Source organism: Rhopalosiphum padi, chromosome 2, assembly GCF_020882245.1.
Source record: "Rhopalosiphum padi isolate XX-2018 chromosome 2, ASM2088224v1, whole genome shotgun sequence".
In the NCBI taxonomy this organism is placed as follows: domain Eukaryota; kingdom Metazoa; phylum Arthropoda; class Insecta; order Hemiptera; family Aphididae; genus Rhopalosiphum; species Rhopalosiphum padi.
Window position 1 is genome coordinate 61,253,250 of NC_083598.1, and position 14,265 is coordinate 61,267,514.

General features: G+C 26.9%; 1 protein-coding gene across 5 annotated transcripts in view; it reads right to left on the reverse strand.

Moving 5' to 3' along the window:
* Window positions 1-14,265, reverse strand: part of LOC132921650 (follistatin-A) — a 79,747-nt gene that overhangs the window by 43,822 nt on the left and 21,660 nt on the right. For 2 of the 5 annotated variants that reach the window (XM_060984793.1, XM_060984791.1), the window contains exon 2: window positions 4,742-4,933. In XM_060984793.1, coding sequence (XP_060840776.1) covers window positions 4,742-4,853 — 112 coding nt within the window. In that variant the 5' untranslated portion in view covers window positions 4,854-4,933. Of the gene's footprint in view, window positions 1-4,741; window positions 4,934-5,157; window positions 5,370-6,998; window positions 7,285-14,265 lie in introns of those variants that run through there. The other 3 variants (XM_060984792.1, XM_060984790.1, XM_060984789.1) reach the window with 3 other exon arrangements.

Below are 14,265 nucleotides of genomic sequence, written 5' to 3' on the forward strand. Positions count from 1 at the left end.
AAATATATTCCCTGAGTATTATCTTTTTTTAATTCCAAGATTCATATAATTCTACTAAACTGTTTATCATAGTTTGTTTCTTTCATTTACGAAATAAATAGTCAATGTAATAAAAAAATAATTATATGAATATAATAATATGATGGATATTACGTATATAATTGTTTATACTCAATACGAAATACTAATATGTAGATATATACTAATAACTAATAAGTAATAAGAATGGTATTAATAATATAAAATATTTATATTATTATTAACATTATTAATCTTAAATGATCTGAGAAATTTCATAATAAGAACCATTCTATTCTATATTTTTTTCTATATATATACATATATTTTTTTTATCATAAAAATACTTTATAAGCTTTTTATGGTTTTCAATAAGTTAGATGTTTTAAAAATATATTCATCGCTGATCACTGTCAAACAAATGAAAGTGTCAATTCACATTGTTTATTTCACTTCGTATCTTGTCTCGCAAGTTTACTCAAATGATCCAAAAACTGGAAATTAAAAATTATAAATACTATTTTTTACACATATAATTTTAGTGATTTCTTATTTTTGTTTTATACTAGTACAGTTGTATGATATTGTTTAAAACAAATATTGTATTTCTAAATTTAAAATAATATTATATTTTGATAGTGATTTTTATTATTATAACCAAAATGGAATAGAAATATTAATTATTTGTAAATTATTTTACACGATTAAGAAATATGTCAACTTTTCTTATTTTATAAAACATTAATAACAATTTTTTTCTGTTACCGATATTTTTTGATTCACTCGTCTAACTTTTTGTTGCAGATCGTCAATTTCACAATAAATTACATATAATATGATCTATGAAAATTATTTATTTTAAAAATAATATACGCATTAACAATTAGAATTCCAAACGGTTAGAAAACTTAATATAGAAGTAAACATAACAATTATATTCCATTGACTTAATTGAGTACATTTATAGAAAAAGCTATAAGTTTCCACTACATGGTTCATATTATGCAATCATTAATACATAAAAGACTTAAATTTCGATGGCAGATAACTTCTAGTATTATTTGTAATAGTTGGTAATTAAACAGACCTAAATAACATAATTTAGTATAATTTTCAGTGTATTTGATTAATTAATTTACTATTTAAAATAACATTTATAAAAATAAAATGTTGAATATTATAATGTAAGATACGTATTTGCTAGTCTCGTCATATAAATGACTACAGAAAACAGAATCATTAATTTGGCTAAATAACAATTAGTTTTAAAGTACTTGAAAAATTAATTATATATTATGTACAAACACTCAAAATAGTTTTCCATGAATTTGAGTTAGTAAACAAAATAACACCTCATGATTATATATTTTTTAGTATTACCACATGTAGAATAAATTTAAATTTAATGCATGCAAATTTGTATGAAAAATTAGTTAATCACCATATCTTAAAAATGTAATTAACAAATAATTTATAAATTTGCAGCTGATTAGACATATTTTAGAACAGACGAAATAACAGTAAAAAATTGTTTATGTATACAATACTTGAACTTGCTATTTCAATCAAAAGTTATAAACTGTATGTTTTCATATAATGGTTATTATATAATAATCAATTTAAACATATAAATATAACTAATTAATTTTTTTATTTAATTGGTGTGTTGTGTGTATCTAACTTAACCTAATCTAACTTAACCCAGCATGCTAAAAACTATATCTATACTAAAATATAATTGTAATGTATTATTATGAAATAATTAGTTTGATAATGAAAATTATCATATTTTTTATTACTTTTTTATCTTCTAAAACTAAAATTTAGAACTGATGTATAATGCATATACAAAAAAAAAAGTATTAAACATTAATTCCAGTGCTATACCGAAGGGGATTTGAACAAGGGGAAGGTTATTGAAATATTATGGTCAGTGTCCGATTTGATCAGTCTCGATAATGTTTTGATGAAAAACGTATAGGCGGTAATAACATATAGTGATGATCTGCTATAGTAATCAGTCAAAAGGATTTGACTTGTACCGCCACTGCCATGGCGGTCAGAGGAGACGATGCGGAATTGACTAAAAAGTAATAATAATCGCCAACAACTGCGGTGGTGCAGGCGGAATACCGTTAATGGCACCGCGCCGGGCAAGGTCATCTGATTTGCGTGCGCGCGCGTGTGCATAATATTATTATGTCTGGAAGTGTATAAAATAAACAGCAAAAATAAAAATTAGACGAGACACATTTATTTTATTTTTTTAATATTAGTATTTACGCAGATAGTAATAATAAGAAACGTGAAATAAAGAATCACGGACACAAGAACAAACATTTGTAATTGCGTAATGATATGTCTATAGGAGCGTCTGTCTGGAGGATACGCGTACATGTAACTTCTAAGAAGTATGACTCGTGGTTACGATTGCTACGTTAAACAACAATTTTACAGTGCCTCATAACAATAATAATTAAATTATCGAAGTCTAGATTCTTAGTTCATGATATGTACAGACGTACAGTAAAAATACAACTGTTTGCTTGCAAAAAAATGTCAACAATTTCAAACTGTTCCTCGGTTCATACATCAATTCTTTTCAATCGACTTTTTATAGGTTTCATGTTTATAATCGTAGTAAAAAAATACTATTCTATGAATTTATTATAATTCATGCATTTTTATTTGTTTTTACAAATACAACAATTATAATAAATAAAGAATCTATGCTCTAAAATGTATAGTGGGTTAACCTGGTTAACCATATTAATTTATTATAATGTATAATAGCAAACAAGAAATAGAAGATTATCCTCAATTGTCCTTTATCAGCTTTAAACTTAAATTAATTAAAAATGTACTATTATAGACTATATTTTAACTATATACAATATACAATGTATATATATATATTATTATATATTTGTAAAATGATCATATATAGAATCTAGAAAAATCTTATAAATATTGTTTTAACCAAACCAAACATGTACATATTGTACCTACAATGTTTATATTATATAAACAAAAAACAATAGATATACTTAAACAATCGTGTCTGTATGAACGATTCATGAATTATTGTTAATAAATTAGTTCACTGTGAGAGGTGTAAACATTAATTTAATTGTATGATATAATATTACATTTATTACGTACCAACTTTTATGTACAATATAAATAAATACTTATAATCAATGATAATATTATTGTAAAAAAAATGATTTTATAAATAAATAATAATTTATACTTAACTAAATATTATAAGTGATTGATTTATTTATTAGTTGTTAGATATTCACAGATAATAATCATACTAATTTTCTATAACCTGTTTAAACTTTAAATAAAATAATATACCTAATATTCATTTTATTGAGTTTAACTTTTTAAATATTTAGTAGCAAACATTTTACTGTCACATTTAACAACGTAGTTATTGTATACAATGCTTTATCTAAGATCGTTTATGTTCTATCGTCAACTGGGGTTAGAAAAAAATATTATAACGTTGGATCTAGTCGTTTAGATCATTTATGGTCTTCCTGTATAGAAGGAAAAAAAAATAATGAAAAATGGTAGACAACAATTGCTACGTAGTTTTATAGCATTTTTAAAATAAAAAAGTCAATGTAATGACTACTAAGTAGCTGAATGTAATAAGGACATAAATCCATTTAAATGAATTAATCTTAAATTTTAATTTTAATTAAAAATAATAATATTAATTTTAGGTTAATATTTAAGTTAAAAGAATTTAATTTTTCCAGACCATATAAAGACAAACCACTAGTTAAACTAAAAATAACTAAACTAAAAAAATAATACATAAAATTCTAAAGTTGAACGAATTTTAAAAATTATTTATAATATAAGAAAGCTATACTAAAGTTTTGATTCTGATAATACTCTGATATTGAAAAAACTAATGTTGATACTTGTTTTGTAACAAGTATCAACATTAGTTTGACTTGTGTCCAGCTCTCGAACGCGATTTTAAAATGAGTTACATAATAATATTATAAACGTGTAGGTAGTAAGTATACCATGTATAATGTATATTGTACACTTATTATTATATGCCATTAAAATTATATGGGAAATATGTAGAATGGTCAACTGGTACCTATATATATATACGGTATTATCTTAGGAACTACCTACAATACATTTTTGTATTATTTAAACTGTTTTAAGACTTTGATATATATATATATATATATATTGATTTAAACCTTGCAATAATACTTTAATACTTCTATTTAAAATGTATTTTATATTATATATATTCCAAAGAACTTTGGAATTTAAATACAAATATATGAGCACCTATAGTAACTATTACAAGTAAATATAATATTATAAAAATTAGATACTATATTATTGTCATTTCAATACATATGGATGTACTTTATTTACAGAGAATCTTTATAAAGCCAATCGTTAAAATAATTTTACGTTTTTACCATCGATCATAAACCACCGTATATGTTGTGATATTTACGAGAGGCCCTCCTAGGTGAATTTGCATTGTATTTACAAATTAGTGATGAATATCAAAATGACCGTAAAACATATTATAATATTTATATGCACTATTATTGCAATTTGCAACGCGTTTATATAACAACCTTCGTAACTATGGCTAGCTGCATTTTCCTTGATTAAAGAAAATTTAAATACTTACTACAAATATTATAACAAACAAGGTTACACTTACCCAACACCAAGTCTAAACTGCACACGTGTAGGATGGCAGAGAACAAAAAGTATTTGGGTTTCCAAGCCACCGGGTACATGCTCTTCATGGAGGCCACACCACAGATCGTCATAGAGTGAACGTGCTCCGTGATAAATTGAGGACACCATTCTGCTGATGTGCATGAATCACCATTTTTGAAACGGTCGTCGCCTATAAAAATAAAATACAAACACATTAAACAAATAATAATCCATGAACGCTCGTCGTTTTGACAATTTTTTATTGTACATTATGTATTTCTATTTTCTATAGATTTATTAATAAATAATAATGCATATTATGTACAATATTTTCGATGAAAACTGCCGTTATGGGGAAACGATAAAAATATCGAAAGGACTTTTTTTTGGTATGTTTCTATTTAATATTCTTACTATATTGTTTTGGACAAGCGCATTCAACATAAAAAGTATGAATAGAAAATATTCCATAGAAAAAATATACTTCTACCATCGGTTTCATTTATAGGTGTTTACATTTTTTTTTTTATCGTACATCATTAATCAGTCGCCGTCTTTCATTAAAAAAAAAATTCTAACTAATTTTTAGTATTGTGTTCGTTCACACACACACACACACACACGCTTCCCGGCACACACGGGAAATGCGCTTTTCGGCCTTGAACTGCTATCGACGGCTAGTCAAGTAGGCGGAGGCAACCGTTCCACTTGGAACCGCACCAACCGCTGCGATCCGCCGGGCAGTCGGTTCACGAAAAACGTTGCGTCTACCTTTAACGCACACATATATGCACCTGTGACTTATGTCTGCACCGCACAACCACTGTAATATAGGTGTCTCTGTGATAAAAATAACCAGATATGTCGGCAAAAATTCATTATCACGACTGATAAAAATTTTCTCATGGGACTTGGCACGTGACGTCAGCCTCCGAAGATTACGCGATTGGTTTGCAACTGACATACGAGTACCTAATTACTTGGCCACGGACGTTTTGTATATACTTGCAATAAGAGTTTCATGGTAACAATAATAATGTACGTAGGAGAAAAATTATATATATATATCATATAAGTGGTAAACATATACACTTTCTTTTTTCTTTTTTTTTTTTGAAAAAGACTGTCTGGCCGTGTTATCCTATTAACACCATTCGAGCCTATTACAACTTAAGTGACATTTACCATATTTTTAAATATTGTACTATACGTAGTTATATAAATTATTAGATACTTGAACACATTTTAAAATCACTTCAATGGGTCACTTTATATACAAACCTATTTCACTGAAAATTAATAAGAAACGAGATTAATTATATTTTGTATAGAGTACAGACCGTTATTTACATCGGCCATGATATGCACTTCAGTTTTTAAACATTATAATATTACTTTCTTATATCTAACTATCTATAAGTATGTGATTATTTTTATTTGTACCTTTCTCTGATCAACTCCAATTACAAATATAAATAATGTATAAAAAATATTATTTCATATTAATATAATCTGTTATTACATTAAATTTTTTATTATATTTAGTGTATTCTATTTTTTTACTTTAAGAACTATTTATAAATATTAAAATCTAACTACTAAGTAAAATTCAATGCTAACAATTAGACATATAAAATATTACTAAATTAAGTTTAAAAAACAGATTAAAATATCACTATATGTATAAATGTACAAAATACATTTATTGTGTTTGTGTAAATATATATCGAATCTTTTAATCTATTTACATATAGTGGTTGAAATAAAACTAATCTCAAAGTTTTCAAATAATTAATAAGCACAAATTATTTATCTTGAATTTTACTAAATATAGGTACTGATTATTTAAAAATAACTATTCTTCATTTATAAATCTTTTAATTGAATTGATTTATTTTAGCTGCTTAACATTACTAATTTTGGAAGATATGTTCAACGATAAATAAGTTATATGCTTGTACATATTATAATTTTTTTTTTTTGTAATCTTTGGAAAAAATAAATTCGTAATTATTGTCTTTACTATTAAAATTAAATTTAAAAAGAAGAAAAGCATTTAAAATACTTTTAAGAGTCTTATGAATATTTTCATAAGAATCTGTGTAAAGGTTAAAATAATAAATTAATTTAGTGTTAATAAAAATAAATATTATTATTAATAAATAGATAAAAATAAGATGAAAAACAAAGAAATAATTGTGATATAAAATGTAATTTATTATATTCTTGTAAAAAAAAATCGTTCAATGTCATACCTTCCGAAAGTTCAAAGTTTTATAAAAAAGACGAAAATATTCTAGTGGTTATGAATCCAACGTGTTCAATATATTATAACAATCGTTCCCGTTACTAAACGCTTTTTAATAATTAATATTGTAGTAAATATTTCGAATTAAAATTATTCAACCATGGAACACACAAAATGTAAACTACGCGGACTTCCGTGCCATTCGGCACCGTCAATTTCGGACTGTTAACCGTCTCGGCACAAGCAGGTACAGAGAATGTGCATGGGACCGTTCCCGCCATGTGAAATGCACTGACACTATCGAACGTGGAAACCATCGATTTACTAACGCTCACCGCTACTACTACTAGTACTTCACGATTGCGTCGATTTGTATCCCATATTATTATACAAATGAGCCCCAAAACATAATTATTACAGATTGAATTTTATTATTATTATACAATCCCACACTTTATAATTTATATTTAATTGTTTTATAGTGTATAATATTATACTGTAATATGTATTGAACGCGATAAATAGTTTTCATTTAAAATGCAATTATGGTGTATATTAAAAATACACAATTAACTTCAACGAAATGGTCAATAATACTTTTACACTATAATACATACATTAAATAAGTCGTTAGTGTTAATCAATTATGTAAAAATAATATTCATTTAATTATTTATTATTCATATTTACATCCAATAATAATTTTGCAAAAAATGTTATAATATTATATGATACAAATAAAATGAATGTGTTAATAATAATTATATTACATAGGCAAACAAGTTTAGTTCAGTGATTAATTTTATTAATCTTAAATAATGAAACTTTAAAAACAATAATAGTCTTATATGGAATTATAAATAGGTTCCGTATTTAAATATTAGTTATTAAAGAAACATAATTTTTTAATAATTCTAAAAATTATATTTTTTTCAGAGCTTATCAATTCAAATAAATGAAAAAATCAAGTACACAAAATTTCTCGAGATAACATTTTGTTTAAAACTGGTTATTATAAAAACCCAAATCTAACCAAATTATAATTTTTAAATTATAAACTATTAATGAATTTATTTTAATTTAAATTTTTTTTTTATTAAAATTATGTTTATTATCATTAAATTGCTATTCAAATATATTCTATTAAAACATTATTTTATATCATTAATGTAAATTTTACTATTAAGAACCCGACTTATATAAGATAAATGTATATCATAAACCAATAAGTCATAACCCTGGTTTTATAGTATTATATACTATTTATAATGAATAATATAGTAAAACTTAATAGAATTTTGTGTACTATATAGTATACGTACTTTTTATATAAATAAGAAGGTAATATTTCAATAAATAATAAAATACGTAAAAATTAGGAATTTTATAATTTATTGTGTATATTATGAATTAGTCCATGTTATGTATTCATAGTTTGTGTGTTATGTGATCAGGTAAATTCCAACCATTGAAATTGAAAGTGTGGCGCAGATTACATATTAATATGCCATATCGTTCTATCATGTCGCAGAATACCGAAATTAATATTAAGATGTGGCACAAATAAAATAATTGTTGTTTTATATTTTAGTGTAGATTACATATCTACATACTTAAATATACTTTTTAGTGGTGCAAATTACAATTGTTAAAATTGGCTTAAAATACTTTCTTCAATATTATAGGTTTTTCGTCATGTTCAGTTTATTTGACGATTTATTAACATCTCTTTATGTCATACAATATGAAATTTGGTCCCCATTAAGTTATTTAATTAAAACAGCTAGTTAAAAGAAATAACTGTCTGATTAAATCATTTATAATTGGCTATGACAACTGTACAACAATTTATTTTATTTATTAAAATGTTATATTTGTTAGTACATTAGTACACATATACTGGCTATACCCATAATCCATATTATATATTTGTATTATTAATATTATATTTAAAACCAATCGTATAGTATATTTATACATATATAAAAAAATCTTTATTGCAGTTTATATTCCAAACCATGTAATTTATAAAAATAATTTTAAAATAAAGATATATAAACACATAATGCATAATACTAGCTAAGGGATTAAGTCAATTTAGCTTAATCTAAATTCTAGCTTAAAAATAAAATAGCTAATGACTTATTTAGTTATATTTTATAATTATGTACGAGAAGACAAAAGGGGGTATATAAATTATTAACTTACATAGTGCAAGTATATTAGTATGCAGCATGCATTTTTAAATTCCAATACTGGAAAATACCAGTACTATACATTGAATATTGATTGCCGAAAATAATTTAAAAATCTTTAAATATTAGTTTTGATTATCCTTATTTAATAATTAGTAATATAATATAAAACATCTCGATATTCTTACTTAATAAAATTATAATTAAAAAAATTATAAGAAAAATATTATTCTGACTTAACGCACCAACAGTGTGTAATTCAATAATATTAAAATTGTCAGAAATAATATATTGTTATGAATATCATTGAGTACTGCAATAGGTACAATATTTAATTTCTGGTAAATTTTGATTAAAACATAGATTATACAATATACATTATTATTTTTAAATTGTATTGTTTATAATCCTCCTCATCTACCTTAGTTTGAATTCTTCATAAAATTACTCCATACATATAAATTTCAAAATTTGTAATAATTATGCTAATTTCTCTACTATATATTTAACATTGCTAGTATAAAATTTAATACAAAATAACAGAAAAAAAAATGTATTTTATATTTTATTATATGAGATGATAATATACATATACATCATCCTGTATTGTTTGTATGTAAAATGACTAATGCTATCAGAATTCAGTCTAAACTATAGAATGACTATACTATATTATAGAGAGAGTATAAAAATATATAATAGAAGATTAAGCTTAATGTGTAATCATTGTTTATGATATTACAGTCCTTCAGTATGATTTTTTACGACAGAAACCATCATAAAATTGTTCAACAACAGAAATAATAAAAGTGTCTATAAATATTTCTAACTCAAATCAAGCCCAACAACAGTACATAATCCTTAAAAGTATGAAATTGTGCGTCAACACCCAACAGAAGAAAAAGACTTAACCAGCAAACATGATCAAAAATCGGCACATACACATATACCTATATAATCGAAACGTGGTAAAATGATAAACATGGCCAAAATACCAAAACTCTTTCACCGTTTTACACTATGCGCACATAGACTGATGAAGTAAAAAAACAAAGACACATAAGAAACTTTGATAATTTGAAAATTTGGCGACAGTTTATAAACACAGTATTTAACACCAACAAATCATTTATAAGTTCTTTTATAGCTTTCACAAATAAAAATGAAACAGAAATTAGCAGTGCAGACATTTTTATTGTAAAAGCCCCAAAAGTTATTTTGTCCACCGAAATTGTACAGTGGTTTTTTACGTACAGTTATTGGTGATTATAAACTTGTGGGTGCATAATATATAGGGTGACCATCCGCCTCGTTTGAAGTAGGGTTGTTGCTGTTTTCAGCATTGTGTACCGTAGTTTACCGACAAAATTCCGATTGAACTATGGAAACGTTTTGTTTTGTCCTGTTTTATTTCTCGTATTTTTATTTGAGTGTATGCATATTGCGATCCAAAATTGTTTTTATTTTAGTCAACAAAAATAAAACGTTTTTTTGAACGACAATAATAAACTATGATCTTAATCTAAAACTAATTGATAAATTCAAAATCACAAGTACAAGCATAATTTAACTTTTTACTTTTCGCGGTGTGACTAATATTTTATTATATATATTTTGAAACAAATATTTAGATTTAAAATGCTTTAAGAAAGTGTGTTACAATTTGTAAGTCGTAATTTTAAATTTAAGTTTCCAAAATGGGAAAAATGTTACGATATTTAGAGGATTTAATTGTGATCACATAGCAGACGTATTGTAGTGATATCGTTTCTTCTTGGATGGATATGTGAAAGGGGGTTTGTAAGTCCCGTTTTTAAAACTAAAACCTCGGTTATCCTATATATAGTATATTATAATCTATATTCGTGTTAATGTCTATATAGATTATAGAGGTACGTCTGGTCGTCGCAGCTGGTTACCGCTGGTCGAGTCTCCATATATACATATTATTATAATATAGTAAACAACTATAAGAGACCGCGCGTGGGCAAGAGGGGCGACGGTGGCGGTGGAGAATATAATAACATCGCCAGCGCACGGGGCAGCGGCAGCTGCAGACGGCCCCGCCGACTGACTTACGACGGTAGACCGCCGTCTCTTGGCGGTGCGAGCGCGGTGGTGCGGCGTTTCTCATTTAGTCGGAAATATTATAGTGACCACTCGGAAAATGCACTCGGGCGGGCGAGCGCACGCCAACGGCGGCGACGGCGGCGGATGCCACGGGGCAAGAATATTACACAGCATCCGGTGGTGGCGGCGGAACGGTTATGCAGGTGCAGCTATATAGCTGGTGTCCGACAGACGTCGTACTTGCGGTCGACGATGTTTAGGACGCCGCCGCCGCCGCTTACTCTTCAACAGTGTATCTCGAGAGGTTCATCGGTCTGTTTATTGCAACTACACGAAGAACGGGCCGCCACGGTAAACTGCACTCGCGGTCGTCGCAACAGTCGTCGTCGTCGTCTTGGTCGTCTTCAGTCGTCTTGGCCGTCGTCGGACAATGCTGCGAAATGTCTCTCATTTGAATAAATACGGAATATAATACGTATACGTGTGTGTGTGCTTATATAGAAATACTGGCGGTGACAAAGGGAACGGGTAGAGGGGTGAGATGACGACGACGAGATGGAGGCAAAAAAGCACTCCAACAACAGTAATGACGGGCGCAGTGACCGCCGGCCGTTGACGATACGACCGTTCAGTCGCGCGCGCGCGCGCACGCGCACACGTTCTGAGTTTGTGTGTGTGTGTCGAGGGCCTCTGCGTGCGCGTTGACGAGACCTAACAGCAGAGCGATCGAGAGAAGGATTTGCTTATTTACCGTCTAGACACCTGTATAAACCAGACGCTCTCTCTCTCCTCTCCGCCCACCACCATCCCGAACACCCTATCGTCGGCGGTTATGTCGGCGACGGCGGCAGCAGCAGCGGCCCAAGCCGTATGTGTGTGTTAGGAATATGTGCGTATTTTTCTCGTTCCATCTCTTTTTCTTTATCTATCTGAATATAATATAAATATATATATATCAGTATTAAATCTCTCGCTCCCTCTGCAGTATATACAATATACAAGTATCGGTTAAATAGAAATACCACGCAAGTTCGTGTGGTTTGCGATGCGATAGGCCACACAGCAGAGAACGCTCCTAAGGATGGCGCGTCGATAAACCTCGTCATCAAAAATTTGCCAAAAATTATGATTTTGGTTTTTTCGGGAGACAACAGGTATCAAAATTTGGGTACGATTTGGCCGGAATTCATGGTTTTATGCATTGTTCACATCATCCGATATACTATCCAAACGCTGATTAATATGTGTGTATTATGTGCATAGATTTCTTCCTTGATATTTTTCATACGATTTTCCGTTCATACTTAGCATTTTCTATCATTGTCTCTTCTTAGATATATATAGATATATAAATAAAGGAGTATTCTTTATCGTTGTTTTTATATCACATTTAATTCATTCTGGAACCGCTGGTTTTATATAATAATGTATAATACTATTTTTCAGTTAATTAAATGTCATGCATAAAAAATTATTAATTTTCTCTTCAAAAAAAACCAAACTTGTTCTTCAATATTTGCAGTTTACTTCACAAAAACTTGTTTTTTAATATCTTTTTAGTCTGAGTCATATATATATTTATAATATTAAAGATTATCAAATAAACCCTTAAAAAAAAAAAAAAAAAAAAAAAAAAAAAAAAAAAAAAAAAAAAAAAAAAAAATATTTGTATAAGTTAAAATAACATATACGTATGTAAAATAAAAGACGAAGTGTCATCAGTGGGTGGCTTCTTCACTCAAGATTTTCCTCCTGTAATATTATAGCCTATATTCTTATTGTGCCTTGTGTACAGATTGTATATATATTAATAAAGAAAAAAAAAAAAAAAAAAAAAGATTATCAAATATACTGATGTATATAATATTAAATTATTATTACAATATATGTTAGGTACACCTACTTTTAAATATCGTTGTATTATAATTTACACCATAATTAATTATTGACGCCAGTTAATTTTTTTATTTCTTACCTAATTCATTATTAATAAATTTTGGAAGAATTATAATTAGCCAACAAATTATAAATGAATCATAAAATGTGTAATTTTAAACGGCTTCAGTAGTTTGAGTATTAAATTAATGAAAATGTAAATTTTTTTTTAATTTTGTGAAGAGCGTATGTTTATTATTTGTTATTTTATATTTTATTGTGTCTATCTTTGTCACCTTTAAGAGCTTTAAAAAGTTTAAATATTCAATTTTTAGGATGGTTTCTTGTAGAAAATTGTATTTAGTTAGTATAATTCAAAAAGTATTAAAAAAAGGATACAATTCCCAATGTTTTGAAAAATAATCGGGAAAACTAATAAAAATAACGAAAAAAAATACTATATTTATGTACACTATTTGTTCTTAGAATTGTTTTTTGTAAAAAAAAATTTATCATTTATCATTTAATTTAAATTTAACACATCCATTATAGTAACTTTTCTGGATTTTAAACTTATATTTCCATAAGTTAGGTTTTTCATATGCAGGTTTGTTATAAAACGTGAGTAGTTAGGGCCTTAGGGGGTTAAAATGCATACACTATAAAGACCCTTTAATATATAATACACATCTAACAATCTTATTGTAATTCTGTCCTTGAGAATTTAACTATTTTATTGTGAAATATTTACAATACTCTAGTACATTTTCTCATAGTAAACAAATATAAAAAAATGTTGACTTTAGATTGTTTATTCCTTAAAATAAGAGAAACTTATCATTAAGAACATTATGGTAAATGCTTATTGATTATTTAAACATTATTTAATGCTATTATACTTCTATTTTTACTAATACCTAAATATATTTGTCTATAATTGTATTACTTATTATATAGTTGAAATTATACAGACAATTATAATTTTCTAATTATCTTTTTTATTTTATATTTAATTATACCATTGTCCGGGTTTTTATACTCGTATACATACTTGTTGTGAGTATTGTATATTTTTTAGTTAGCTTATAGTCATAAGTCATAACTTAAGTCAATAAAGCTAGCCAGAATAATTTT